The sequence below is a fragment of the Fusarium solani genome (assembly GCF_023522795.1).
Source record: "Fusarium solani strain SB1 chromosome Unknown bctg00000001, whole genome shotgun sequence".
Taxonomy (NCBI): domain Eukaryota; kingdom Fungi; phylum Ascomycota; class Sordariomycetes; order Hypocreales; family Nectriaceae; genus Fusarium; species Fusarium solani.
This window is the reverse complement of record NW_027072156.1, coordinates 5171552-5199462: the sequence shown is the minus strand read 5'-3', so window position 1 is coordinate 5199462 and position 27911 is coordinate 5171552. Positions and strand designations below refer to the sequence as shown.

Genomic DNA, 27911 nt, shown 5'->3' with positions numbered 1-27911 from the left:
AATAATAATAATATATACTTATATAAGGCATAGCTTATAATTCTTATTATTAATATTAATACCTTTTATAATATTAAATATAAAGATTAAAGAAGTCTTATAACTAGCTAAGATCTAGCTATATAGCTATAAGTATAATTATATTAAGAAATAGAGGTTATTAGTATTATAGGTTTTAGAGGGATTAGTTCTTAAAGTTAGCATTAAAGTTTAAACTTAAAAAGTATTAGCGCTAGGGCTTAGCGCTAGATTAAAACTCGGCGGTAAATAAAAGTCTATAAATTTAATTAATTAAACCTATTTAGTTAAATATATAATATATATATCTTAGCTTATATAAATATATAAATAATAATAATTTTAATAGTAATTTTAATAAGAAAAATAAATATAATAAATAAGTAATTAATAAGTAAAACTTATTAATAGTTATTTATAAGAATTACTTAAGTAGCTATTATATTTAATATTATTTAAGGTAATATAAGTAATTTATTTAATAAGAGCTATTAATATATAATAATTATATATATTCCTAAGAGATAAATTAATTATATTAGGTTTATATTAATAAATAAACATATTATATTATTTTAAATAAGGTATAAATTATATTTAGTAATATACTTAAAGCTATTAAATATAACTAAGTTATATTAATAGCTAAGATAATTAAAATATAAAAAAATATATAAATATATATATTATATATTAGGTCTATAATATCTAATTATTATTTTTATTATATTAATTAAGGTAATTATATAAGTAATTATAATAATTAAAAAAGTAATTATTATAATTATTTTTAATATCTAAGTAATAATATCTTAGTTAATAAAAACTTATAGGGCTTTTTTTAATATATAATATATACTTTATTAAGTTATAATATATAGCCTTAGCCTTCTTACTTTTAATAATTAAGGCTTAGGCCTTAAAGGTAATCTTAGCTTTTAAAAAAAAGAGAGCTTTAAAGCTATTAACTTTTAAAAATACTATAAAATATTTATTATAAGACCTTTTCTTAAAGAGTTATTAATAAGCTATATTAGTTTATTAATAGCTTTTAATAAGTATAAAAAGCTATTAAGCTATTATCTTAAAAGGCTAGCTATTTTAACTCTTTTATTAAACTTAATAAAAGACTTATAAGTACTATTTAATTTAATATAACGTACATGATAAGCGAGTGCACCGGACAAGTGAGTGCACCACTTTGACAGTTCTTAGGATTTACACTTTAATTTTTAATATCTTTAAAAAGTTCTCTAAAATTAAAGAAAAATCTTAGAAAGCTACAATTTTAAAGTTGAATTATATAATATGAGAAAAGTATTTATTATTTTTTATAAATCTTTTAAAAATCCCTTAGTAAGCTAGTTTAGAAAAAATCTTATTCGCACTGTATATATCCCTATTTCTTTATAAACGGACTTTTTTAAAAATATTAAAAAATCATTTTTAGATATTATATAGAGTTATATTTATAGAAATACTATGTTTAACTTCATAGCTATTTTATAGCTATTTTTAGAGACTTAGGATTTTGTGATTTTAGGTTATACAGTATCCTGGTGCACTCACTTGTCCGGTGCACTCGCTTATCATGTACGTTACCTAAGAGCTAATATAAAAATAACTAGGCTTAAAGGTATAATAAAAGCCCTATTATATAAGCTCTTTAAGTTATAAGATAAAAGGGCTTAAAAGAATAAGCTTAAGTAATTTTATAAAGTCTTTTTAACTCTAAAGAAAATTAAGCTTAATAGTTTATTATAAGATAAGCTTATTCTCTTAAAGAGAAAGCTAATAAGGTTATTAATAAAGGTATAATTAAATTTAATTAAAAGAAATTATAATTTTATAAGTCTTATAAAGTAAAATATATATATATATATATATATAAATAAAATAATTTATAATTATAAAACTTATAAATTATTAAGATATAACGTACTTGATAAGCAAGCGCCGCAGTCAAGCAAGCGCCGCACTTTTCTACCTTACACCTAACCTTTCATTTAATCAATTGATTCTCAACAACCCAATATGTCAGCTACTACTATTGAAGCTAGAACCCTTCTTGCCCTTCAGGCCCTTCAAAATAACCCAAAACTAAGCATCCGACGCGCCGCAAGCACCTATACAGTCGATGAGCGACGACTACGTCGCCGCCAGCAAGGCATCCAATCTCGACGCGATACCATCCAGAAATCGCGCAAGCTATCCGATCTAGAGGAAGAGATCCTTATTCACTTCATTCTCGATCTGGATTCGCGAGGATTCCCCCTAGGCTTCGTGGTGTAAAAGAAATGGCTGATCAATTGCTTGCCGACCGCGACGCGTCACCAGTTGGCACGCGTTGGGCTCATAACTTCGTTAAGCGGCACCCAGACCTCAAGACGCGTTTCTTTCGTAAATACGACTACCAGAGAGCTAAATGCGAAGACCCAATAATTATCCGCAACTGGTTTAGGCTCGTGGGGAATACAATCGCGAAGTACGGCATCCGATCAGATGATCTCTATAACTTTGACGAGACTGGCTTTCTTATGGGCATGATTGCAAGCGGAATGGTCGTCACAGGTTCAGAAAGGCGTTCAAAGCCGAAATCAGTGCAGCCTGGAAACCGGGAATGGATTACGGTCATTCAAGCGATCAATGCGGAAGGCCAGGCGATCCAGCCGTTTATCATTGGCGCGGGCCAATATCACCTCGCCAACTGGTACCGAGAAAGCAACCTCCCGGGCGATTGGGTTATTGCAACGACCCAAAATGGCTGGACCGATAATGAGACCGGTCTAGAGTGGCTAAAGCACTTTGACCGGTGTACAGCCAAGCGATCAAATAGTCGCTATCGTCTCTTAATCCTCGATGGCCACGAAAGTCACCACTCCATCGAATTCGAGAGATATTGCGAGGGAAAAGAAGATTATCCGGCTTTGTATGCCGCCTCATTCCTCCCATTTGCTCCAGCCCCTTGACGTCGGGTGCTTTAGCGTGCTGAAGAAGGCTTATGGTCAAGAAATAGAGCGTCTGATCAGATGCTCTATAACCCACGTTTCAAAGACCGAGTTCTTTCCGGCCTTCTACGCCGCACACGAGGCCACTATGACGGAAAGAAATATCAAGGGGGCTTTTAAAGGAGCTGGCCTTGTTCCTCTTGACCCAGAAACTGTGGTCTCGAAGCTTGATGTTCAGCTACGGACGCCAACGCCGGTTAAGGAGGCAGCTAAACCGTCGACCCCTTGGGCTTCAAGGACCCCAAAGACCGTGATTGAGGCCGGATCTCAGTCTGAATACCTCGAAAGGCGGATCAGAAGGCATCAAAGTAGCTCGCCAGAGTCAATCTTAGAGGCTCTACAGTCTCTTACAAAGGGGACAAAGGCTGTTATGCATCAGGTTACCTTATTGACGGCTGAGGTCAGAGACCTTCGAGAGGCGAATGAGATATTAAGCCGGCGCCGGAGGGCAAAAAGGACTAGACTGCAGAAAAGAGGGGTGATGACAGTAGAGGAAGGAAGGCAAGCAATTGATCAAATGGATGTGGATGCGCAGGTAGTGGGTGAATCGTCGAGGAGTGGTAGTCAACGAAGGTCGGCGCGACCGGGTATTCGGCGTTGTGGTGTCTGCGGCAAGCCCGGCCATAATGCAAGGACGTGTCAGGTAGTGATTGAGACGTCTGGGGAAGAGTATAGTGAGTAGTTTTAACTAATTAAATGGTTTATGGTATTTTTATCGCGATAACTCTAGAGGGGGTTAAAAAAAGTGCGGCGCTTGCTTGACTGCGGCGCTTGCTTATCAAGTACGTTAAATAAAATTAAAAATTAAAAATATATAATTAAAAAAAATTAAAATTTAAAAATTAAAACTTATTAATTAAAAAATTACGTTAATTATAATTAATAAAATAATTAATATAATTAAGTAATTAAATTATAATAATAATTAAAGATTTTTAATATTATATTAATTATATTAATTATTATATTAAAACTTTTTTAATTCTCCTTTAAATACTTCTAAGAAATTAAAAAAAGATATAAAATAAATTAAAAATAAAAATAAAATTATAATACTTACTTTTAATATATATCTTATTTTTAAAGGTTTTATTATCTTAAAACCTTATTTTCTAAAAACTATTAGCTAGTTAAGAAAAAAACTATTAGTTACCCTATAGTCTATTAATATAAAAAAATTCTCTTATAGAAAAAAACTATTAGTAGCTTAACCGATGGTTTTTATAGATAATAGGCTTAGACGGGCCTTCGCATCTATAATCTTCGAAGCGCGTGGACCACTCGTCTTAACCAGTTAAACGTTTAATACCAGCAAGCTGTAGCCGCAAGTGGTACGCAACTTGCGGCTCAGATTCAAAGCCAAAGGGTTGCGGTATTAAGGACTTTGGATGATATCACCAAGTGGCAGACCAAGTTGGCATCGCGAACTAGGTTTGAATCCGAGATTTTCAGCGACAGTAAAACCAGCTTCAAGGGCAGCATCCAGCTTGCAATCTTTGAACGTCAACATAAGTAGTAGCTATAGATCAAGTGAGCAATTTCTCAGTCGTCCTGATTATCGTATGTTTCTAGACGAGGTACCTTGCCTTTGTGTTGGAAGAGTGGAGTGAGAGCAGGCTTCTTTTACGGGAAGCGTTGTTGGGCTGACTAATAAAACGAAATCTTCCATTATTTATTTAACCCCTCTCCCCTTCACAATTCTTGCTCGGTCCCTCACAACTCGCGCACTCACAAACACGACACGACTTACGTTTTTACCACGACAATGGATCCAAACCTAGAGCTCTACAGGAGTATAGTGCATCTTGACCTCAGAGAGCGCAGAAAACGCATGCAACATCTTCCCACATCAGAATGCGTCAGAGTCAGGAAGATTGTTGAGAGGGAGGAGAGGGCCCAGAAGCTGCAAGAAAAGCTTGCAGGTCGGGACCTTGTTGAGATGGCTCTAAGTGATCCCTCCGAGTTCAGAGGGAGCCCGCTCTTGCAAAACGCTCTTCTTGGCCGAGCTCTCACCGTTCCCGACGAGTCCGCCATGGTGGCCCGCATCACGGGCAAGAGCTGGAATAATGGCGAGGGTTTGCTCAGTTCTATGGCATCCTATGATCAAGATAATGAGCCATATATACCCATCGATGCCTGGAAACTGGTCTATTGCGACTTGTATTACATCGATGGGAGCGATGCGACACTGCAGGACATCTATGAGGAACGCCTCCGAGAAGAAGAGAGCTGCAAACCCCCGCTGCGCAAGCCAGAGAGATTGTCCGGCGTGACGTGATCAAGTTGGCTCGGAGAAATGCCAAATGGATGATTTCTGGTCTTGAACAACTTTTGGGTGAGGAACGAGGACAGGAGATTTGGCAATACAAAGAAACTCTACGCACCATCTGGAAACGAGTCTCCCCCGCGCCACCAGCTTGGATCCAGCACATTCTCAATGCAAAAGAACAATGGGGTTTCGTCTATTACAGGTCCAGAGAGGTCGACAGGAAATACGGACATGACTGGGCATCGTGGTGGGGCAGGATCATGGACAGCCAGTTGCCCTCTACTGAGAGGAATATGGGAGATGCAACTGTCTTCAGTATCCATTGTCAAGGCAATCGATCTCGACTCATGTATCTCGCAACTGAGGATTGGCCTACTTTTCATGCTAATGACAACTTGGCCGAAGACGACGACTTCCGAAAGTAAGTTATCAATCTGTCTGATGCAGGAAGAATAGACATACTAACCACTTGATAGACGATTCAAAGAATACGTACAAAATAAAGGTGATCTCTTACCGGCGGGAATCTCACGAAGCACCTTCATTGTTATCCCTACCGAACTAATCCCCGACTCGCCTGTGTGGGATGAGGATGATGAACTTGATCCTTACTGGGTTTGGGCATACGATGCAGACTGGGACAGTTCAGCAGAAGAGACAACATTTGAGGGAGAGACGTACCAGGGCCGCGTCAAGGTGGCTTACTACTCGCTCAAGTCATGGTTCTATGCCGCTCGCTGGGAGGGTGTGAGTCTCCGAGATATGTGGCTGAAGGCACAGCAACACCCGGACAAGTTGTGGATCTGCTATACAAAATACATGGAAGAGTGGGATCATGAGCCGTATATCTAATCTTGAGCGTACATTCTTCAGTTGGGTTAGGTAAACGATAATAAATAGCAGCAGTATATTAATCGATTGTCATCGGAGATTGTCTCTGCGGCGGGGTAGTACATGCCTTCCCTAGACCTCAAAGATACTTATATTACTCGACTCGCCGACAGCTCTCTCTCTTCAAAACCAGAACCAACTCATCCAATCCTGCGAGCATCTGTAGAAAAAGCATTCAATATCACCACATACCACCTCAAACCCTCATCGTCGACCTCATATTCCTTATAGAGACCATTGTCGCGCACCGCCTCCTGAAGATGTTCTCTGGAAAATGCTGTAGCTTTAGTAAGCAATGGTGTGGGTAACACAGCCGGAAGCGCATCCTCAGTTTTCAGTGCTTGTTGGACTACCGTGAGGACCGCCATGATCTCAGCAACCATGCCTTCCTCTGTGACACCTGTGGATGGAATAATCCATGCCCTCTGCGTCTCTGACAAACGGGTTGTATACACTAAGAGCTGTGCAACAGCCTGGTGTATGAGCATGCAGAGCTGGCAGACTTGGCTGAGCGTATCCGTGTCAAAGTTAGAAGATGAGAACTCAAATACGGTTAGCTTGATCGGCCCGGAAATAGACAAGAGGGTTTCTATGGCTGCCAAAACTTCTTCCTCAGCCACATCGCGCAAATCTGTCGCGGGGTCCTTCCAGTTGGATGCAAAAAGGGCGTACTGGTCTCGGATGTTGACAAGGCTGTCGCCAAGTAGGCGGCGATAATGACGGTTTGAAGAGGGTGGTTTTGGCAAAAAGTTGGTAACGAACGTCGCACTCAAACCAACAAGCACGAGAACAAGACGCCTCCAAAAGACCTCATAACCCTTACCAGGGTTACCATAGGGCTCTTCGTGCGTATCAATCCAGCTGTAAATGGCGACGAGATGTGCCGTTATCCCCATCATGATTCCCGCAGGCATCAAAGCAGTAGAGGCGAAGAGTCGCCACCACATGAACATGACGACAACAAAAGCCATAATGGCAGCTTCTCCGTATGGGCTTCCTGGACCGCTGCCGGAACCGATATACCATGCAGCCATGCCAACAAAGCCGCCAAATATTGTTCCGACGACCCTCACAACAATTCCGTACACAACCTCAGCCGTATAGGGGAGTAGAGTCAGTTGCGCCATGATGACAGCCCACAGACCGTTCTCGCGATAATAGAAGCCTGCACTGGAACGAATGACGGCTGGAAGGGAGAGAGCAACTGACATTATCGCCATACGAATGGCGAACATTCCTTCGGCATTTCCCAGCCAATGTGCGGTATCCAAGAGAGCTTGGCCAGCTCTGCTCCTCCTGCGGCCGTTGAATGTTCTCATGGAGGCGAGTTCTGCCCGGCTTGACTTGATGTCTCGGTTTCCATGGGACATTGCTGGTGGGCGGCTCTGTGCTGAAGCAACAGTTGAGATGCGGGTAGCAATCGTGTCGTCGATGTTTGCACCAGGCATATCTTCCGGGAAGTCTGTCCTAGTCATCCACCCGAAGAGAGACGCCAATCTGGTCGGCAGCCAGAGTCGTAAGGCAGTGCGACTCCTCTCCAATTCTACAATTCTCGAGAGTAGATGTTCCAGCGCATGTGCCAGTTGGGATAATCTCTCCTTAATGAGCTGTCCCATTATAAGACCAGTCAACCCTGGAACGGTACCAGATTGGACTTTCATGACCCCGCCGTCATCGAAAATATGGTGAGAGGGCCTAGGCAAGTAACCAGAGGTCGCCGTATTGAAAGCTTTGCGTTTTTGGCTTAGTTTCTCGAGTGCGGCAGTGTGTGTCTGTAGCATTTCTGCGTGATCAGAGCTTTTCTTTGAAAGCGTTGGCGTTTAGCAAGGCTTCACTAATGGCTTTGATTGACTCTTTGCACGCCTCAATCAGATCCTCGGCAGGGTCTGATAGTTGCTGGAGACTCTGCTTTGCTTGTTCAATTCTCTCCAAGGAATTGGAACTTATGTGAAAGTGGACTTCGCGGTTCATCTGATGTCGTCCGGGTTCCGGGGGCTCTTTGGCTGTCTTGGGCGTCGTTGCCTGAAGCTGTCACAGGGTTCAATGCTTGTCTGGACTTATCTTGATGCACTTCGGCTTGTCTGTGTATCTCAAGAAGACCAGTAAACTCAACCACGAGTTGCCGTACTGGCTCACACAGCGTGGTCAAGTCATCCGAGCTCCATCTCCCAATAGAGAAATCAATGGGCAGAAATGTAATGACCGGGCCCAATTGCGTATATGCTGTCAACAGCTTCAGCTTTGCTGCAGTTAATATCTCCGTGCTCATAGTTAAACCGGGGTGTTTGAGTCCAAGCAGACAGGCGTCTAGGAATGTTGGCATAGGTGCGAGCAGGTCTTTGAGTAGATTGAGCGCTTCAGATTCTGAAGTCGTCGGAAATATAAATATACTGCAAGCTAGGGCAATACCTTCAGCTATAGCGCAGGGCAAAACCAAAGGCTTAGCGACGTTTCCATTAAAGCTCGGCAGAAGCGGCGCCTGGGTGAGGAAGACGGTGCTGACGATGCAGCCCATCATCTGCGTAAGTCTGAGCTTGGGAGCAGCGACTCGGAGGCGAGCCTAGAGAGTGTCAACATTCATACTCTTGTGTGTTGCTGGCCGCTCGCCGTTGACTCACAATCAAGTATAGATATAAACAAATCATGCAGAAATATGTCGCGGTGACGCTGGTGTTCAACATGAAGCCGTTAAGAAGCTTGATCTCCGCATATGTATTGGGGTCGCTGGTGTTTTGAGACACAGCCATTTCCTGAAGTTCAGCAAGTCGAGCTTGGGTGTCTGCATCCGATCGAGTCGCTAGGGCAGCTCTCATGCTAACTACACCCCATGCCCAGGCGGTTGTAACACCAAGCATTACGGTGACAGCAGCTATCAGCTGCATAAATATTGTGCCCGATGGCGGTGCGAGCCATAAAACAATGCTGGACTAAGTGAGTAAGGCGAGAGAAAAAGAACCGCAGTTCGGAAGTTGGAAGACTGCCTAGGTACCTACCATCCAAGAAAAGACGCTTGGCCCATCTCACTTTGGATCGGGTTGATGTAAATTAAGATGTTCATGATCCACATAGCAAGGGAGCATCTGAATAGCCTCTTAAGATCTTTGGCATTGAAATGGTCGAGCCAAGCTGGGAGCTTTCGACGTGGTCCCAATGTCTGACTTGCGACGGCGAAGAAGGGATTCTGGAGCGTTTCAGGTGTCACCTCTAGAGCGTTGATCTGAGGCTTCTCTGCTCTCGACTCATCACCGTTGGGGACAGCTGCTCGGCTAGAATCAGACATAATGAAGAATGGGATTTACGGTCTTAAGAGTTGGCTGTCGCTGACTCTCGCTGAGTTCCGCTGCCCTTAAGTCGTGGATATGTAGGAAGTGGTACGTGATGTGGAAGAGAATTGTGTGATTGTGTTCTGTATCAGCACCAGCGCTTTATTATATGCGCAGTAGAATACCGTAGATGCAGCTTGACTAACGTCAGAACGCCCCCAACGGCACCGGTAAACTACGAAGCAGGGAACAAGGACGAACTTCTTGGAAATATTCCGCGACTATTCCATCCTGAAATGATGCTAAGTTAGACCAAGTGGCTTGGGAATTATCTTGCTGATGAGTCAGGTACTATCCGTCGAATTAGATCTTGAGACGATCTCGGGATGTTCTGTAATCAGAGAATCAGGGCGCCATCCCGAAGCTGGGTGGGGCGCTTACCCCTTGTCTCTCCATGGCCGCCAGTGCAATTCAATTGGTTAGCACCATTCACGACAAGGGTGCAATCGGGCGGATTATGTGATGAAATATCGGGACGGAGTACATACCAGTGTGATTACTTCCGAGGACCCATCGAGTGGGGTATCTCTCTGGGCCGCTGGGGCTAAACTGGTGGCATGTTCGGACGTTTTTCATTTTGGAACTTGGCTGCACAGTAAGCCTTTCCAGGAGCAAACCTCCCTCCGTTCCATGCTGAGGCAAATTACTCAACATCAACTTATACCCCAAGTCAGAATTAGGTAAAAACTCCCAGGGTGGGACTGATCACGTGAAAGTAAAGTACTGTTGCTGGGTTATTGTTTGGAAGTACACAAACGGCTAGAACATTAAATATACATCGATGTTCACCGGCGTTATTCCTCATCAGTATCACATATTGTCAGATTATAACATAGACTGAAGTGAGAATTAGGGTATTTGCCGGTCATAACTGCAAATGTCAAGATCCCTCTGGTACTGGCCCTCAATGGAATGATCTTACCAAAAAGGTCTGCGAAGAGACTACCAGGAGAGAGCTCCTATTGTGCAAAGTTTGGCAAGAAATATCACGGGAGCCACCATCAGGTGAGGCCCCGTTAGTAAGGATAAACACCAGAGTATCACATCTAACAACATATAGTGCTCGAGCCCTGGAAATTGTATCGATAGCGGCGGTTTCAACTCTCGCTGCAAAGAACTTGGCGCGCCTGGTGCTTTCTGCTGGGACTAGGCTTGTGATTCGGGAAGTTGTCAGCTGGGCCTAGCCGACTGTATGGATTTAGACAGGAGGGAAAAGCGGCAATTGGTAGTTCTACCTTTAGACCGCGTCTAAGCATTGTATGTCTGAAGGTGCTGCCAGACGCACTGGGAGCTGTTCTCGTCCCTTCTTCCACCTTAGTCCTCAACAGGCAACTTTTTATAACGGCTATTTTTCAAACGATTCACTCTCTACTTACACACTCCCCAAAGTTTAAATTTTTATTTGAAGGCCAAGCGAATTCATTCATTAATTATGCATGGTGTATCAAAGCCCACGAATCTACATAACTTAACCCTCTACGTAGTACATACCCATTGTAATTTATCATTGTAAGGTATTTGATCTGTCTAGCTTAAACAACCCTTTTTGCTTATACATCTGACCTTGATTTCCATCTTGTCACCACCGCCTCCCTTTCCTCTGGGGTAGCCCTTCGGAAATCGTCTATACTCTGCCTTAATCTGATCAACATGATTTCGCTCTTTAGCTCGGTAAGGTGATGTTTTGACATCTCCTTTTCGATACCCTTGAGCGTGTAACCTGGTATGCCAAAAACTGCTGTTACTGTGTTAGAATCTTGGTCTGTAGATGGCATGTAATATTGAACGAGATGCGTAAATCGCAAAGAGAAAACTCACCGGCGCCGAGGTTGTACGCGAACCCTCTCGCACCGCGTAAAAATGCCTTTGCCAAGCCCTTTGGCGCCCTCTTCTCTCACGCTCTCATATGGCTTCATGACAACACCGCTGAACGCATCCCAGAATCCCAGTATGAGTTCCTTCCCTGCTGTCTGGAGACCACTTCCTAACCCAGTGATCTCGCCACGCCGTCGCACCTCCGTCGCACCGAAACTATACGAGGGATAGTTATGAAAGCCATTGGCGATGTTATAGAAAAACGCAACAGGTACCTTGAGACCTGCTTCGGCTACATCGGCAGCGAATCGGCCCGTGGCACGAGTGATGTAGTAGGCATGACCATGTCGACCCTGCTCCTGTGCTCGCCAGGCCGCTTTCCGCTTCTCGTGAGCTGTTGGTGCTCGCTGGACCTTGGCAATATCAGGTTCAGTAGTACGGAGCGACTTGGTAGCCAGTTTGTGAGCGATAGTTTCCATCTCCACAGAAGTCAGTGGATTGGAGTCCAAGAATTCCTTTAGGATGCCCTCGTGGGCTTGGCTCCGGTTCCTTGGCCCAGTCATGGTTTCCATATCACCATCGTTGATGGTTACTGATGATGCAGACTGTTGGGCTTATCTCGTCCACGGGTGTTGGTCGTCCAGATCGCCCGTTCAAGCGACCGGAGTAATCACTTGCCGCTATGCCCACAGCTGTAAAGAATCCCGAAACAGCGGCTACAGCACCTATTATAGGGTGTTCGGCGCCTTCGTCGACATACCAGTGCTTATGCTGAAGAAGCTTGTTGTCATTCGGCTGGATCAAGCCTTTATCGACGAGGCAAGACATGGCAAAACCGCTGAGGCGGACACCAGTTGACTTATGCCGCCAGATCGCCAGCCTATCTGGACATAAATCACACCGGAGGTCGTCGATGCCTAGTCGATCTAGAAAATCCGTAGCTGCGTTGCTCGCTCCGTTTTCCTGTGTGATGGTGTGTGCCATTCTCTGCGCGGCTTTACCAACCGCCGGCTTGAGTGCAGCCAAGATACTGGCGGCTAGTGTTTCTGCTGTCATCTCTTTGAAAGGAATTGGTGTTGGGCCCGCGCCTGCTCGTGCTATCATCTGGCCCCAGAATGGCTGGTCACCAAAGAAGGGCACGACAACAGTCGGCAGCCCAGCGGCAATACCTGCAGCTGTAGTGCCAGCACCGCCGTGATGGACAACAGCAGAAACGCGCTGAAAGAGCCAGTCATGCGGGCAGTTGCCAATAAGATATATATCCTCAGGAGCATCATCATCTCCACCACCTATCGTGCCCCAGCCTTGAGAGACGATAGCACGAACATTAGCAATTTTAACCGCATTGACAATTAGTTGAGTGAGTGCTTGTGGGTTCTCAACTATTATTGACCCAAATCCGATGTAAATAGGACGGCTCCCTCTTTCCAGGAATGCGGTAAGATCAGTAGGAGGGGTATAAGAGGATGCCAAAGGGAGGAAAAGAAAAGCCGGTGATATTGATATGAGATGCCCAATCAGACGGCTTTGGGATCAAGGATTGAGACCAGAGATAGCTGTAAGGCACACGGAGTCTAGGCAGAAGCTGGTATCCCCACATTGGACTGATAGGATCGAGGCGTAATATCTGGGTGCGGAGCTTATTGATCAGGTCTCCGAGCCTGTCACGCAAGTTTGTTGTTAGCATCAGAAACAATAGGCGCAGGAAACCAAGTGTAACGTACCCTTGCCAGGTCAATAGCTCTAGCATCATAAAAGAGAGGTAGTTGGCAACTGCTGCGTCTGCATTGCCGTAGCTCATGGCAGCCAGGGGGTGAGAGAATACTTCGGTTGGCGACCACGGCATAGTAAAGACCATATGCAACGGAACGCCTAATTTTTCGGCGCAATGGATGTGGGCCATGGATGGTGGATTGGCGATGATGGCATCAGCGATAAAGAGATCTTTCGGCGTCTGCACATTAGCCGCCCTTGTCGGCTCCGCCCTCATCCCCATCGCCAGCCTCAATACAACTCCGCCATGCGCCATGCATAATCTCCCACATCTCCTTTCGCCTCTTGCCAATATCACCATCCTTGACGCTCTTGCGGCTCGGTAGTAGGCCTGGGTTCTTCACCATATAGGCCATGAGGGCCTCGGGGTCGCCACCGATACTGAAGAATTCGACGCCTTGTCCTTCAACAAAGTCTTTGAAGATAGGATGCGTGCAGATACGCACGCGGTGGTTGAATGGCGGCCTAGACAGCAGGTGGGCAATGGGGAGGAAGGGCTGAACATCGCCGCGTGAGCCAACAACATGGATGGCAATGTTGAGACGCGGGTTTCCCGTCAACGTATCGACACGAGGGGCAGCAACGCTATTCATTCTCAGCCGCTTGAGTCGCTCATCAGGCGCCGTAGCTCGGTCAAACGTGGCCTGGAATTGCTTGCACCATGCTGTGAGCATCTGCGGGCTATCATGAAATCGGACATTGACGCGACCTTCGTTGTCGAGTGGCGCATGTTTGGGATTGGCATCGTCTAAAGCGATGTGATCAAGTCCATCGGACTCGATCCCACCGGGCGGCATCATTTTAAGGGTAGAATTGAAGTGATAAGGCGTGGCAGTTGTTTAACTGCTAGACGAATCAAGGCCCACTGTCCTTGGGAGATAGTTCGAGCGTTGTCTGATATGCATGGCATCGCGAAGACAGGATAATATATGAAGGTACCACCCTCACACCCGGAGCGTGTAGTCACTCTAGGGGCAGCGCCTAGTTTTGCTGAGTGATCAATAATCCGGATTGCGGCACTACTGGGGCGCCTTGTGGGCCTGATCAGCCACTTATGCAGGATGACTCTAGGACGTGAGTAAGCCAGCATCATGCCCACGCATCTGCTGTCCGTGGCCGCTGTTAGTGAGCGGGAGCTTCTCATAATCCGCAATGCCAGCTTCTCTGTATTAATATTCCGACAATATCTGCTGTTTCCGCATAGATTGAGTAGATTCCCCTAGTCATCATGGCTGGGCAACCAACATCCAGCAACAACGGCCTCGCAGGCCGGCTCCGTGGCGTCTCTATTTCCGTCATCAAGGCGAACCCTCAGTTGGGCGTGTGGCAGGCTGCCGGCACAGCCATAGCTCAAGCGCCAAACCTCAGAGAACTCCGTGACCCTGAGTCAGGAGGCGCCAATATCGCTTTCAACGTTCAAGGCCACTCGGCTCGTTTTGCCGTGCAGGAGCCCGATGGCGAGTTAGCGCTGGCGACGCCTCATACCAAACGACCCATCTTTTCGACCCCTTTATTCAATAACGTAACGGCCCAGGAGCTCGACAGCCCCGCGGAAGTCATCTCACGCGGAGCGCATGTCACACCGATGGGGACAGAATCATCATCACACACACACTGGAGTCTGCGAGGGAAGGATTGTCATCCCCGCCAACGGCGACGGAGCCTATATGAGCGGCATAATGGTGGCGTGAAGGAGAAATGGGGACCGACCATCGTTCACGGGATGAAAGCCCTTTGGAAGTTCTTCAAAACGCCAGCTGGCTTTCTTATTACTATTTACTTCCTTAACATTGTTGTAAGTCCGAAAGCAATGGTGATCTAACTTGAATCAATTACTAAGAGAGGCATATAGGCTTGGGGAGTAAGTTTATGGTATACATTAAAAGAAAATGACCGTCCCTTCATAACTAACATTGGCAGGCCATGCTCTTCTTCCTTCTCCTCAAGGCTGCTCCAGCCATGAATCACCCGAGCGCTGACGATGATGACTCACCCCGCAAGAAATGGCTGGAAATCGACAGCCAGATCCTCAACGCCCTGTTTTGCGTAACCGGCTTTGGCCTTGCGCCGTGGCGCTTCCGCGATCTCCACCTATTCGTGCGCGCCGTTCACCTCAAGAACCGAACCGCAATGAAGAAGCTGGCTGAGCAGAACAAATCCTGGTTCCGTCCGCCACCGACCTGGGTGGATCAAAATGAGACAGAGATGGCGACAGCGGTGAAGACGGGTGGTATTATACACACTACGACCTTTACAGGCGAAAAGGCGCCGCCAACTCCTTTGTGGAAGTTGGGCTTTACCATCTGGATGATGGTTTTGAACACGCTTCTGCAAGCGATCCTATGCTACTATATGTGGGGATATGATAGGTTTAACAGACCGGTACGTTATGTTTAGGATAAAATATTGTGTAAAGCTGACAGATAGATTATTAGTCGTGGGCTACCGGAACATTTATTGCTTTGGGCTGCTGTGTCGCCATGTTTGCTGGTTTGATGTCGTGGTGGGAGGGACGTAAAGTGAAGAAGACCGAGGGCCCACTGGTAGAAATCGTTGGCGGAACAGTATGATATTAGAATGGAACCCTATTAGAATGAGTAAGCCGAACTCCGGATTATAGTAGCTTTACTGTGTTATGCCTACCATCGATATAACTAGCAGGTGTTCTCTCATGAGCTTGTGACGCTGGAACGATGTTGTTAGCAAACCATTCGCCCTGTATCCCAGTGCATATTGGCCCAGGGAAGACCATCAGATTATGGTCAATATGTACAGGGTATCTTTCAGAGAGCCGTATAGATAGCAGAACAGGTCTAGCTTCCAGTATGGCCTGCTCTTCAAAGGAACGCTGAACACCATCTATATCACCTTCGGACAGGAAGCAGTTGTCATACTGTACGTTCGACTTGTGGTCTTTAATTCTCTTACTGTTTTAGATCAACAAGCACCTTTAGCAGAGCCCAAATTTTGTTCAATTCATTTTGATATTTGAGTCCTTTCGTCTTGTACTCTTGCTTATTTAGACGTTGATGTCAACCTCGAATATTGCATCTCTGCCCTACACATCATAATTCACTTCTTCACTCAGCACTGATTTCGTTTTCTTTTTGTCTCTTTTTTTCTCTTCATTCTAGCTGAGAGGTTGAAGAAATTTTTCACGGTCGGTCCAATTGAGGGTTACACTATCCATCGGACAACTCACTGTACGTGAATTTATATAAACAATATTACCAGGGTAGCCTTGGTGGGTTATGGTACATTATGGTCCTCTGGCCTTGTTTAAGATGTGATACAGAGCCAGTTTTCTGCTCCGTTAAAAGTAGCTAGTGTGTGTGAATAGGCCTGGTAAGAATCTTAAAGACAAAACGTCTAACTTGCGGTAGGACTTGGAGGGAGTGCATACCTTCGGTCTGACCAAACCATGCCACCCTTGTAAGGAGTTGAACCCTTCAGTGACCACGCTGGTAGCTGCAGTACTAGTGGTACTCGGGATGATTATACATCACTCCTGAAGATGTGTTTATACGGCGCCCTTAGATTCGGAGTGTTGACTAAGACTGCAGCCAAGCCGCCCTAGGACCTAGGAGATGACTCTCATGGAACAAATGGACTTACACATATCCACCTTGGATCCGTCTTCAGGAATGGCTTGATTGGTGGTTTCCTCATCATGGCCATCGCCGTGGAAGAGAGGCGGCTTCCCGCCAGTCAAGTCTGAAACTGAGATGGGTCGGCGGGGAAGCCTTGTGATAGCAAGCAATTGATGCGCTACTTCTCGATTGGCAAGGTCACCAGATGACTACCGCGGAGGTGATGAAGGCCGCAGCAACATGTAGTTAGCAGGTGGCTCTGAGCCGCTTATCCCGAATTGGGAATGTCTCTGTTGCACGCATGCCGCCGTATCGCAGCGTTTTGCATCACAACACAAGCAAGGAAGTTTACCCGTATTGGACAGCTTCTCCATACGGGCGCCAAATCAGACAGAAACTCTCGCTCGCCAAGCTTTAACTTTCGTATATCGCAGGTATTCTCTGCGAGTGCGGATTCCCTGGTTAGAGCTGACTTTGTGGCATAGCATATTGCACCACAAATAACATGTGATTGTTTGATTACAGTTACAGGGTGTGTGCAGGCTACTTGACCAGCTTGATACAAACCTGTTCTTGAAACGTCTTATCAGATCGAAGAAGAATGACGATTGCTATACTAAGATTACATATGAGTGTCTTGACAGAGTGGAGCGAATGAAGGCATTTTTTTCTTTCTTTCTCATTTTTCTTTCCTTGGGGTATAATTAATCAGAGATCCGACTCTGACTTATTAGCTGAGTAATAGCGTGGCAAGCTACTTGATAATCATCCCGAATATCGCTTTTAGACATGTATCGTAGGCTTCCACTATAATACGTAGGAGACTCCACTCTATACGAGCTCATCGGCGCAGGTGCGGTGCAAATCGCATGGACGAGTTACATAATCAATAACTACACTGAGTATAACGGAGGCCCAGATATTCTAGGGCGGCTTCTAAATAGTAATACTAATCACAAAATCGCTGTTCCTGAATTGTTAGATTAGAGGCCAGGAAAAGTCTTCAACAATTAAGCCAGTATGGAACTCATATTGCAACATCGATGAGGCCAGAATGCAGCAAGGTAAAGCATCCCATTGATCTGTGGCGACTTTTTAGTGCTGACAAAAAGTTTTAGGTCAGGTACTACTTCAAAGTTCATTCGGAACTTATCAGTAATTCACATAATGTGGTTCGGGTGGTAACTAGACCTGGTCTTGATGTGGAGTCCATCCTGTTGGTGAGACATGCAGATGCGGCGTCCGAGTATCTAGTTGAGCATTAGCACTTACGTATCAATCTATATTCTATGAGCCTGATTAATAAAGCTTTCATAAGTATAATAGAGTCCATATTCAAGTATAAGAAAGGGGCCCCCCCTCTTCATTTAGGACCCTTTCACTATCAACAACCGTTACGCTACAATTTCCATCCCCAATCTATAAAACATACTATTTCAATCCAGAATCATGAAGCTGTCAGCTTTTATTCTATCCCTTGCGGCTACCAGGTGAGTTATTAGGGTTATAGCACGTCTTTCTAAGTACTAATATCGGAGTAAAGTGCTCTTGCCGGGAAGAACTGCAAATGCCAGGATCCCTCTGGCACTGGTCCTCAGTGGAACGACTTGACCAAGAAGGTCTGTGGCGAACAGCTACAGGGTGAGAGTATGATTTGCCTGGCAAACAAGAAGTACCACGGAGACCAGCACCACCAGGTGAGATGCCGACTCAGAACTTACACTGGCGTATAAATTTTAACGTTGTCAAAGTGCTCGAGCTCTTTGGGCTGCATCGACAGTGGAGCTTTTAACAACCGTTGCAAGGAACTTGGAGCAGCTGGAGCTTACTGCTGGAACTAAGCATAATATCCCCTGGTAGGGGAGAGGCTAGTCGATCGGAAGGAGCTTTGCAATCACACTCACTTTGTGGTTCCACACCGGGCTGCATAAACTACACCCAAGCACGCAGTGCCTAGAGTCCGCCTCTGAGCTGCTCTCTTCACTTCTCGCATCTCTATTTTATACAATGAAGTTGCCGACGGTTGAAACCAACGGCCCCTTCTATTTCAAATCCTACCTCCATTGAATGAGATCAGTGTCTAGAAACACTTCCGCAAAGCACTCGCCCCTGGGATGTAACACCATCTCGTTGGGTTGAGAATTAGCCTAACCCACGGAATGGTGACATTCTCTTGACGCCCAAGGGGTATTTCCCAGTACTGCTGTAACGATGGACTTAATGTCGTCGGAGTTTCCACCCATACTGACAAAAAGGCAAGTCAGGTTTACTGATGGCTGTTGGGCTAGGTAGCAATGCATGGGTATCGTTCTCTAAAGACGAGGCTAATGCCGGCGTCTTCCAAGATACCGGGGATCAATGTGGACGAGAAGGCTCGGATGCCTCACACTAGTTATATCCTGCGGTCTCCCTAGGGGCTGTTTTAGCATCTTCATCAATGCAAACTGGCTTAATGCCACGGCCAATGTTTCCCTCGTTCCATGGGTTGCGGGCGTTTCACCCTCTATGTTAAGGCTCACGGAAGCCCATGTACATCGCGACTCGCAGAGTCAAACCACCCTGGGAGAACAGAAAACGTGCAAGGTGCGGACGGATTTAGCAGAGGAGCTTTCATTCTACTCATTCCCTCGACTAGCTCCACCCTACCTTGACTTACAGTTTTACCCATTAGGTGTTGTCAACTTCTCAAGCTTGCTTGGGCACAAAGATTGATCCTCACCGGGCCGGGAAGACCCACCCGTCCTAGATTACTAAAAATAATTTAGGATGATTTGTCAGCAATACCGAGGCCCAGAGATGGGGACCCTGGTCAGACTGCGAGTGGTGCTGAGTAATCATTTCGATTGGGGCCAAGATCGCGGCAAGGCGGCAAGATTTCACCCAGTTCCCTCCGAGCGTCGCACTTCCCACGTCGCAACGGCACAATCAGCGCTGCATTCTGCTGGGGAGAACATCCGTTGCTATCGTAAGAACTACGTGCACATTGACTATCAATGTCGGCTTCGCGGGATGATGGCGCTAATCCCAAGTCGGGCTCTATGAAAAGTCGCAGGTGAGGGGGGGGCAGGATGAGATCGCGATCCTATTCCTAACGTAGCGCTAGACCATACGGTGTCGCATGCACAACATGTCGCCGGGCGAAGATGAAATGCATAGCATCTAATCCAGAAGTAGATCGCTGCGATCGCTGTGTCAGGCTACAGAGAGATTGCGAATACGAGCCCCATCGTCGTGGCCTCTGGCGTCGAGAGCGATTGGACAAAGGGTATATTCAAGATCTCGAGATAGCCGCCCAACCGGCCTTGTGTTTCTTATACTAACGGGGCACTGCAGGTTACGAGATCACAACCAGGGCTCTGGTGGTGACAGTGGCCATCCAACTACTGGATTGCCGGAGACGAGGGAGACTACAGGGCCTCCAGAGCCTCTTGTCGTCCCAAGACGCAGTGATAGGGACGTGTTTTCAGAAGGGTATGCCGTCGTCCCAGGCGGCGAAACCTTGGCGCCTGAACTGCCTCGATCCCAGCCAGGAGCTAATAGCGCCCAATTCATGCCTCACTCATTTATTGCCAAGTCAGAAGATACTCGAGGGCTATCTCTCGCCACAGTTCTCGATCCTGACAAAGGCATGTTGACTGCAGTCGTAAACAGCGATAAACCCTTAGACACCGACATAAGCAAAGGAACACCATGGGACAGCGATGACCCTATTAATATTGGACTCATAAGTCAACCATCAGGCCAATATCTTTTCGAAGGGTAAGAACTACACTCGCTGAACGCCTGAACTTCTCATATTGTACATACTAACTCGAGGTCCATAGATTTTTTAAACACTTCAACTGTCTTGTTGGGCTTCTAGACCCTCAACTCTACACATTCTCGTACACACGCGGGACATCTAGCTTACTCTTTAGCATAATTCTGGCCATATCGGCAAGAGTCTTCCAACCAGAGTCATACGAGCCAATCCAGAAGCATTCAGAAATACTTCTAGGCCGAGCGTTGGTCGCATGCGATATTGCTATAGAGAACATCTGGGCGATTCTGTGTATGTACCACTGGAAAGACGTGGATGATACCAGGGGCTATACGTTGCTGGGGTTTGCCACACGCATGGCGGCTTCTGCTCAGTGGAACAAGTTCGGGGAAAGCATGGCGCCTGGAAATGAGCCATTGGTTATGGCCCAGACAGAGGCCCAGGTTCGGCAACGGCGAGACAAGGAGCGCATTTGGCTGGTATTGGGCAATGTGGATCGGACGTAAGTAGATGACTTACCGAAGGATTTTCTGAATGCATGATAACCTTGCTGGCCCGACAGATCAAGCCTCTTCACGGATCGGCCGCTTGCTACTCAAATGATCAATAAAGAGATAGGAGCTCGAAGTTGGTTATCGTCGGAGAAATGGACATACACCTTGGGGGACGGGAAGGCTGTCGGAGTTTTCGAGCTAACTCAAATTACTTGTCCTGTTTTCGAGACAATGACGAAATCGCGACATGATTTAGGTCCCTCTTCGATGCCTATACGCCTTGAATCATTTCAGAAGGATATGGCAGCCTTTAACGTGGCGTTGGTCGAATGGGGACAATATTGGCGCACAAGGTTTTTGGAATGCAAGTTGCAATGTTGGCCTAGTCGCACCCCTGCCACTAACACTGCATCTAGTTCCCAATCCCGAGCCCTTTCAACTGCCCCTTCTCTACTTCTTTCGTGATTACACAAGGCTTTACTTCAACTCTGTTCTCTTGCATCGACTTCTAGTCGCCCACCACTCCAACAACATCTCTCGCGATCGCGACGTGGCCAACACGATCCAACTCTGCTTTTCGTGTGCACTAAGTGTGCTGCAACAGGTAGCCGAGATGGGCAAACTGGATATTTTATATTTTCTTTGGGATACTGCACATCTAATGACGGCATATTCGGCGATGATGGTCCTCAAGCTTTTAAGTCAACCCGGCCATGTACCTCCGGTCTTGGTGCGCGAAGCGTTTGAAGTACTTGCTGAAGTGAGCCATCTATACTCAACCGCGGCCAGCTCGCTTCGTACCGCAGACTCGGACTCTCTTCCATCTATGGGGGGCAAAGTTTCCCCGAGCAGCCCAGCCGGGGTCCAGGCACGCCTTCTTGGAGCGATCTTGGCGCGTTTGAAATCTGAATTTCAAATTGCTGAAAATGAGACTAGCGGCGAGCTGTCGAGGGATACCTTGGATTTAGGTATGCTACCGACGCAGAGCGAAGAGCAACCCATAATTAGTTCCACGAGTGCTCAGGGCGAAGGGCTAGCATACAACCCGCTCGCCATATCCACAGCCGAGCCGTCCCGCACACCGGCCCTAGGGGTTAACTCTATGATGGACGGCGATTTCATGGATTCCTGGTTCACACTTGCTGGATTAATGTCTTGGGACGAACCAGGCATATTCATCGAACCTCATTGACTTTGACAAACAGTCGCTGGATAGTAGCACAGCAAAAGCACAGCAAAAGCACAGCACTCAACCTGAAGGCATTTTGGGCCGTTGCAAGCCAAATGTCTTGGGAGCATAGGGGCCAATGGTTTCAGATAGAATGATATCTCAATTAATAGATACCACTCTATGTTTTAAGCTTGCCGGGAGAGTGACTCACAGCATGGTCACCTAAATGTTAATCCAAGAGCTCGTCTCCCCTTGACTGGCACTTCAACCACAGGCGGGTAGAAGGGCATGATGGAACTTCAGCCCCGCTGTCCTACCACTTGGTGTCATATCGAACGAGTAGCTTTGCTTTAAAAAAATTAAAAAAATAGCCCCTGCCTACGACGTGTGGAAATCACAGTACTGCGGTACTTTAGTGCATAGTAATTCATTTCGGGAATGAAGGCGAGATCCAATTGAAAAATCCGTGCATACGTGATCAACGCTTCATTGCGGCACACGTGATTAATCAACCTGATGTGGCATTGGCCTGTTTTGCATTACTCACAGTCGGTATGCATGAGGAATCTGACGTCGGCCAAAACACGTAAACGAGTCCGAGTGGACTCTTCCAGGACCAATCAGAGTGACATTAATTGCCTCGAAATCACGCGAGACACAGCCATGCTGATGAGTTAACGTAAGCATTCCGGTCATGTAACTACGGGACTCAGCATCCATTCCTCGCTTCAAGCTCATCTATTTTAATCGGCGGTACCCAAGCCCAGTACTAACCCATATTTTGTGGTCTATCCCAACACATGCAGCGATTTCGTTCCGTTAGAATCCCACTTGCCCAAGGTCGTTTCGAAAGACACCGACTTCAGTCCACCATGAAGGAGTACGTTATCCACGGAAAGCCCGATTTCGGGGGAACTCTGAGAGAAGTCGAAGTCCCGTACGCTATATCACTGGTGCCCCCTTGTACGAAGATTGACTCGGTGCAGCAAGCCTGGTCCCAAGGACGTTCTTATCAAAGTGAGGGCCGCAGGATTGAACCCTAAGGACTGGAAGGTGAGCGAAATAGCAATCTTGTAGGGATCTCGAAAGGCAACAAGTATGATTGACAGAAATTATTAGTTCACCAAGGGGAGAAGCGCATCGGAGGCTTTGAACGCTGGAGATGATGTAGCCGGTATCATCGAGGCAGTCGGCCCCGAAGTGTTTGAATACAAGCCAGGAGACCGAGTCGCTGCTTTCCATCGTATGGGACACCCTGCTGGCACATACGCTGAATACTCGATTGCTCCGGCTTCCACAACATTTCACCTGCCCCCAAATATCTCATTTGAGGCAGGAGCGGGCATCCCACTATCAGCCATTACCGCAGCATTGGCGCTATACCAGTATCTTCAGATTCCCCTCCCTACGACTCCTGGAACCAAGAACATTCCCATCCTTATCTACGGAGGCGCCAGTGCGGTGGGTTCTTACGCGCTCCAACTGGCGCGACTAAGCAACCTCAACCCTATTATTACCGTTGCGGGCTCCGGAATCGACCATGTTAAGTCTCTGAATGCTGCAACCCACATCATTGATTACCGAAAGGGCGACGTCGCGAAGCAGATTCTGGAGGCTGCCAACGGGGCAAAGCTCACCTTGGCGTTTGATGCAATCTCAGGTCACGGGAGCTACGAGCATATAACTGAAGTATTGCAAGCGTCGGCCGGCGGTCATATCAACATGGTTGACCTTCCAGGAGACCCTGATTGGAGCTTCCCGGCCGAGGTTCGGCTTACGCGTACCTTCGTCAGTTCAGCGTATGGAGTCAAGCATAGCTCAATCAACGATGAGCAAGCGAAGGCAGATGCAGACTTTTCCTACTTCTTCTACCGATATTTAAGCCTCCTTCTTGCCAAGGGCTTGTTCGAACCACACCCGGTTGAAGTGCTTCCCGACGGGCTCAACAGCATAATTGATGGAGTCAGAGCTTTGCATGATGGCAAAGTAAGCGCCAAGAAACTCGTTGCTCGGTAAGATCTGCCTTGGAGCCAACCAGTTCAAGTTTTGCTGACCATTCCAGGGTTTCCGTTGAGTGATTCAAATTATCTTAGTCGTAATTCGCCTTGGCCCCTTCAATCAGCCATGGGTTTCATGGCTTATTGTCAGATACTATATTTACAGACCTACTCGTCCCTTTGCCCTCGTCTTTCTTCTAATTCTACGTCGTTGCGACCTTAATCCGCTGTCGCAAACCACCCTATAGCAAACCACCTAGACACTGACTACTATATTTTTTGTTTTCTTTTTTCTTTCCTTTTTTTTTTTGCATGCCCCTTATCTTTCGTTTACGTTTCGTTTGCGTAGTCCTGCAAGTCGCTTCGTAATTGTTTGACATATGGTACCCTGAACTTGTCGCCGAGCCAACCAGAATGAAAGTAGTCTCGACAGCCCTAGCTACCTTTCAAAGACGAATGTATGATTGTCGCATCGTTAAGCACTGGTGACTACGTTTTCCGGGCAAATATAGACGATGAATAGGCACAAGACTGCACTCCATTCAAAAGCGTTTAACCATTCTCAGCGTCAGAGCTCCCGTAGCCATCTTGCCATATGATTAATATTGTCTTTATCTTCATTAACAACGGACACCGTATCCACCAGTAAAGCTTCCAGCCAGGTAGCTTTTGGCCTTTTTAATTTTCAAGCCTGCGTATCTATACCGCAAAATTCGGCAAGGTACGGTAACGGGTCGAAATGTGGCTATATAAAACGAATCGGTCTGGTCATGTCAGGATCCTGTGGTCGGCTAAATAATTGTTGGAGCACAAGTGTCTTATTTCTAGGACGTGGCCGGCATTAGGCCGCAGTGCGGAGATGATGGCAGGGGGGAACAGCCCCCAAGTTGGAAGGCCGGGAACGGAACGGTTATAAGAAGCCGGTGTCTAAGTCGCCAGTCAAGGAAAGCACGTGTCCCATCCGACTCAATAAGATACGGCCAAAATGACCTATCATAAGACATCTAATATACTCTACTCTGTTATCTTGGAGTTGTGGGGAGGTGCGCGTAAGAATCCTGCAGCTTTGCCCTTTGGGTATGGCATATTCCGAAGTCGCATACGAAATAACGCGACCCTGTAGCTATCGTAATTGACTTTGTGGGCTTTGCCGCTAGAGAAGCAGTGAGCTGTGTGAAAAATGGAAGGGAATTGGCCGGTATCGTGGCCAGCTCTGTTGCCGGTGTCTTGGAGGGGGGTTCCGGTGTCTCGGCGGGGTCCGGCGTCTTGGCGGGGGTCCGGTGTCTTGGAGCATCGAGATCGTCGCCATTCCGTTTGCTGCTTCTTCTTTAAGCCCCGGTGCTCGATTTCGGGTGTTGCGAGCGAGCTTGTACATTCCGCCTCTGGAGCCAAGTCTGCATCACACACACCTCTGGCATCTTTCTCCCCAAACCTTGTCGGAAGGAAGTATCTGATTGTAGAACCTTCAGATTGTAGCTCCTTGCCAACTTAACGAGTCGACTACCGGTATCTCCAGATTCACTCGTTATAGAGCTATCCAGGTACTACACAGCCAAGTTCCGACTGCCAGTTTCAGCGCTGCACCATACAGCTCGTCCAGAACTTTCCAGGTAGTTCGGATAAAGCCAGGGAATATGCCGGTCGGCCTCTTCGCGTATTGGTCACTGATTGAGAGTTTTGCCCTAGGTCCGGATTTCTGCACAGATGGTGTCCTCCTTTCCTAGCCGTGTCGCATCTTCCCCGGCATCCAACCTAACACATGACGCACGCCAAGGACCCATGGCACCACGGACGAAAAGGGGCAGACGCTCCATTGAACCGCAGGGCGGCACCGCCATAGACGTGGGTAAACCCTATTCTGAACGCCATTGCTAAGAAAAAGGCTTGTTCCAACCAACCCTTGAATCAATCTTCTAATACGGAGGTGGGTGGTTAGCGTCGACGTACACAGAACCGAGTGGCCCAGCGCGCATATCGACGGCGCAAAGAATTAGCCATCGAAGCCCTTAAACAGAGAGTTTTAGAGCTGGAGAAATTAAATGAGGATATCGGTCGGGAGTTTGTCAGCTTGACCGAGCTGATCCTGCGGCAGAAGTTTATCGAATATTCTCCAGAAATTGCGAAACACTTACAGCAGACTACCCTCAACATCCTTCGCATCGCTCGCCATGCTGAAGAAGAAGAAGAGGAGGAGGAGGAGGAGTTGGGAGACTCTCATGTGGAGCAAAGCCATGACGTGGAAGTAGAAGAGAATTTCTCAACTCCTACGCCATCAGCTGGCTCTAATTCCCGCCCACCCCGGCTTCCCTCCGGCTGCTCTTCTACTACTTCAGGCCTCGAAAGACTTCAAGCGCATGACCTTCCGGTATACGATTCCACGGCACAGCCAGCTCATCCAACCCCACTCATTTCGAGATCAAATTCACCGGTCACCTCTTTCGGGCTGCCTCCTTTGGAGGATATGAGTTTATCTTTTTCCGCGCCTGATACCCAGCCAGAATATCATCTTCCAAATCTTACACTTCCGTATACACTTCCGGGATCACCGTCTGCCTCCTCGTTACCGCCGCCAAGGTCATATGCAGCACATGAACGCACTTTTGGTCGCCGTCTACACAGGGCATCCCAAGAGGCAGGATTCCTATTGGCCTCAATGAACAGCCCACCTCCCACTTCGTACTTCAGAGTATTTGGTTTTTGTTTACACTTTGAGACCAGAGAAGAGATACGCGGCCGGATGGGCGAAGCAGTTAGGCAAACGAGAGACTCGACATTAAACAACTGGAGATATCCGTTCACCAATCTCGGCGGCGCTGGCCTTTTCTATCCTGGTGTCAACAGCTCTACGCGAGACGGCACCCAGGCGGGTGGTGAGTTGCCCATTGGAAACCGAGCCCTGCAACACGAGGCGTATAGGCCATCAGAACTAACAGGGTTCTCGATGGGGCCGTTTTCCCCCACTGTCGAAGAGGTGCGGGATTTGCGCTTGAGTCCTCTATTGCGCATACTTGACCCCGAGTTTCAAGGCGATTTTTTCGATGCGGATGAGATAGAGATTTGTCTGCGGGGGTATGGTGTCATCATTCCACCCAATAAAGACTTTGTGACTGCCGAGATTGACATGGCAATGCTTGAAAGTGTCCAAGATATGACACCTGCCGACTCTCATGCCAGTGGATTGGCAACTCTCGGGGATTTGTCGGTTCAGCAACCAGTCCCAGAATCTGTACCGGTATGTTCCAAAGCGGGACAGTGGACAAGATCAGGTGGCTCCAAATCAGCTCAGTGTTCAGCGGGAGTGACGAGGATGGCACTTTTGAGCCCCCACTCCTGGGACCATATCACACCGTCTATTGGGAAGATGCCTTCATTCACAGACCCAACACTTCCCAGGGACAACTGGGAGAGAACCCAAGTGAGAAAAACAAGGGTCACGGTCGATGTGGAGCGCCTTATCACTTGTAAGTTGGAGCCTTTGGTATTTCACCAAGACTGATGGACTTATCATATGACAGCATTGACCAAGATGACGGTTTGCCTGGGAAGAACTCCTGCAGTACGGCCCAAAGATATCCGCAAGTCACTTCAAGAGTCTCTCGTTCTTGCAGATCAATAACCAGATGTTTGATTCATACCAACGTCGTGGCTCATTCACTGAGCTATAGTCAGTGCCCAGTCTCGGGTGGGGTTAGGGTTCCATTAGTGACCTAGGTATACTTACCTTGAGAATGGCTTTTCATCCCCTGTGTAGCCTCAATCGAGAGCTTGACCGAGGTAGCGAGGCTGCGTTTCAGCCCTGCTA

At 46.9% G+C, this 27911-nt stretch overlaps 12 protein-coding genes across 12 annotated transcripts; 8 read left to right on the top strand and 4 right to left on the bottom strand.

Moving 5' to 3' along the window:
• Positions 1–2052: 2052 nt before the first annotated feature.
• On the top strand, positions 2053–2987 carry MRS44_003764 (uncharacterized protein; the record flags this gene model as incomplete). Its single annotated transcript, XM_065623329.1, has 2 exons — positions 2053–2304; positions 2388–2987. 2 exons carry the CDS (start codon positions 2053–2055, stop codon positions 2985–2987), a joined length of 852 nt encoding a protein of 283 aa, XP_065479401.1.
• Positions 2988–4791: 1804 nt separating this feature from the next.
• MRS44_003763 (uncharacterized protein) lies at positions 4792–5304 on the top strand (the record flags this gene model as incomplete). Its single annotated transcript, XM_065623328.1, has 1 exon — positions 4792–5304. The coding sequence occupies one exon, from the start codon at positions 4792–4794 to the stop codon at positions 5302–5304; it is 513 nt and encodes a 170-aa protein (XP_065479400.1).
• Positions 5305–5333: 29 nt separating this feature from the next.
• Positions 5334–6147, top strand: MRS44_003762 (uncharacterized protein; the record flags this gene model as incomplete). The annotated part of the gene is made up of 2 exons (XM_046283903.2): positions 5334–5716; positions 5772–6147. The coding sequence occupies 2 exons, from the start codon at positions 5334–5336 to the stop codon at positions 6145–6147; spliced, it is 759 nt and encodes a 252-aa protein (XP_046137879.2).
• Positions 6148–6326: 179 nt separating this feature from the next.
• MRS44_003761 (uncharacterized protein) lies at positions 6327–7967 on the bottom strand (the record flags this gene model as incomplete). The annotated part of the gene is made up of 1 exon (XM_065623327.1): positions 6327–7967. The coding sequence occupies one exon, from the start codon at positions 7965–7967 to the stop codon at positions 6327–6329; it is 1641 nt and encodes a 546-aa protein (XP_065479399.1).
• Positions 7968–7977: 10 nt separating this feature from the next.
• MRS44_003760 (uncharacterized protein) lies at positions 7978–9466 on the bottom strand (the record flags this gene model as incomplete). Its single annotated transcript, XM_065623326.1, has 4 exons — positions 7978–8214; positions 8315–8746; positions 8805–9108; positions 9180–9466. 4 exons carry the CDS (start codon positions 9464–9466, stop codon positions 7978–7980), a joined length of 1260 nt encoding a protein of 419 aa, XP_065479398.1.
• Positions 9467–11323: 1857 nt separating this feature from the next.
• MRS44_003759 (uncharacterized protein) lies at positions 11324–13170 on the bottom strand (the record flags this gene model as incomplete). The annotated part of the gene is made up of 4 exons (XM_065623325.1): positions 11324–11859; positions 11918–12706; positions 12894–12985; positions 13049–13170. The coding sequence occupies 4 exons, from the start codon at positions 13168–13170 to the stop codon at positions 11324–11326; spliced, it is 1539 nt and encodes a 512-aa protein (XP_065479397.1).
• Positions 13171–13285: 115 nt separating this feature from the next.
• Positions 13286–13897, bottom strand: MRS44_003758 (uncharacterized protein; the record flags this gene model as incomplete). The annotated part of the gene is made up of 1 exon (XM_065623324.1): positions 13286–13897. The coding sequence occupies one exon, from the start codon at positions 13895–13897 to the stop codon at positions 13286–13288; it is 612 nt and encodes a 203-aa protein (XP_065479396.1).
• Positions 13898–14325: 428 nt separating this feature from the next.
• On the top strand, positions 14326–15667 carry MRS44_003757 (uncharacterized protein; the record flags this gene model as incomplete). Its single annotated transcript, XM_046270586.2, has 4 exons — positions 14326–14892; positions 14950–14958; positions 15018–15479; positions 15533–15667. The coding sequence occupies 4 exons, from the start codon at positions 14326–14328 to the stop codon at positions 15665–15667; spliced, it is 1173 nt and encodes a 390-aa protein (XP_046137876.2).
• Positions 15668–18136: 2469 nt separating this feature from the next.
• Positions 18137–18528, top strand: MRS44_003756 (uncharacterized protein; the record flags this gene model as incomplete). The annotated part of the gene is made up of 3 exons (XM_065623323.1): positions 18137–18177; positions 18231–18384; positions 18439–18528. 3 exons carry the CDS (start codon positions 18137–18139, stop codon positions 18526–18528), a joined length of 285 nt encoding a protein of 94 aa, XP_065479395.1.
• A 1152-nt stretch (positions 18529–19680) lies between these two features.
• On the top strand, positions 19681–22133 carry MRS44_003755 (uncharacterized protein; the record flags this gene model as incomplete). The annotated part of the gene is made up of 6 exons (XM_065623322.1): positions 19681–19739; positions 19791–19952; positions 20021–20446; positions 20512–20949; positions 21010–21074; positions 21358–22133. 6 exons carry the CDS (start codon positions 19681–19683, stop codon positions 22131–22133), a joined length of 1926 nt encoding a protein of 641 aa, XP_065479394.1.
• An 851-nt stretch (positions 22134–22984) lies between these two features.
• MRS44_003754 (uncharacterized protein) lies at positions 22985–24190 on the top strand (the record flags this gene model as incomplete). Its single annotated transcript, XM_046280858.1, has 4 exons — positions 22985–23049; positions 23099–23165; positions 23232–24124; positions 24175–24190. The coding sequence occupies 4 exons, from the start codon at positions 22985–22987 to the stop codon at positions 24188–24190; spliced, it is 1041 nt and encodes a 346-aa protein (XP_046137874.1).
• Positions 24191–25813: 1623 nt separating this feature from the next.
• Positions 25814–27725, top strand: MRS44_003753 (uncharacterized protein; the record flags this gene model as incomplete). The annotated part of the gene is made up of 4 exons (XM_065623321.1): positions 25814–25951; positions 26076–27341; positions 27396–27570; positions 27625–27725. 4 exons carry the CDS (start codon positions 25814–25816, stop codon positions 27723–27725), a joined length of 1680 nt encoding a protein of 559 aa, XP_065479393.1.
• Positions 27726–27911: the final 186 nt, after the last annotated feature.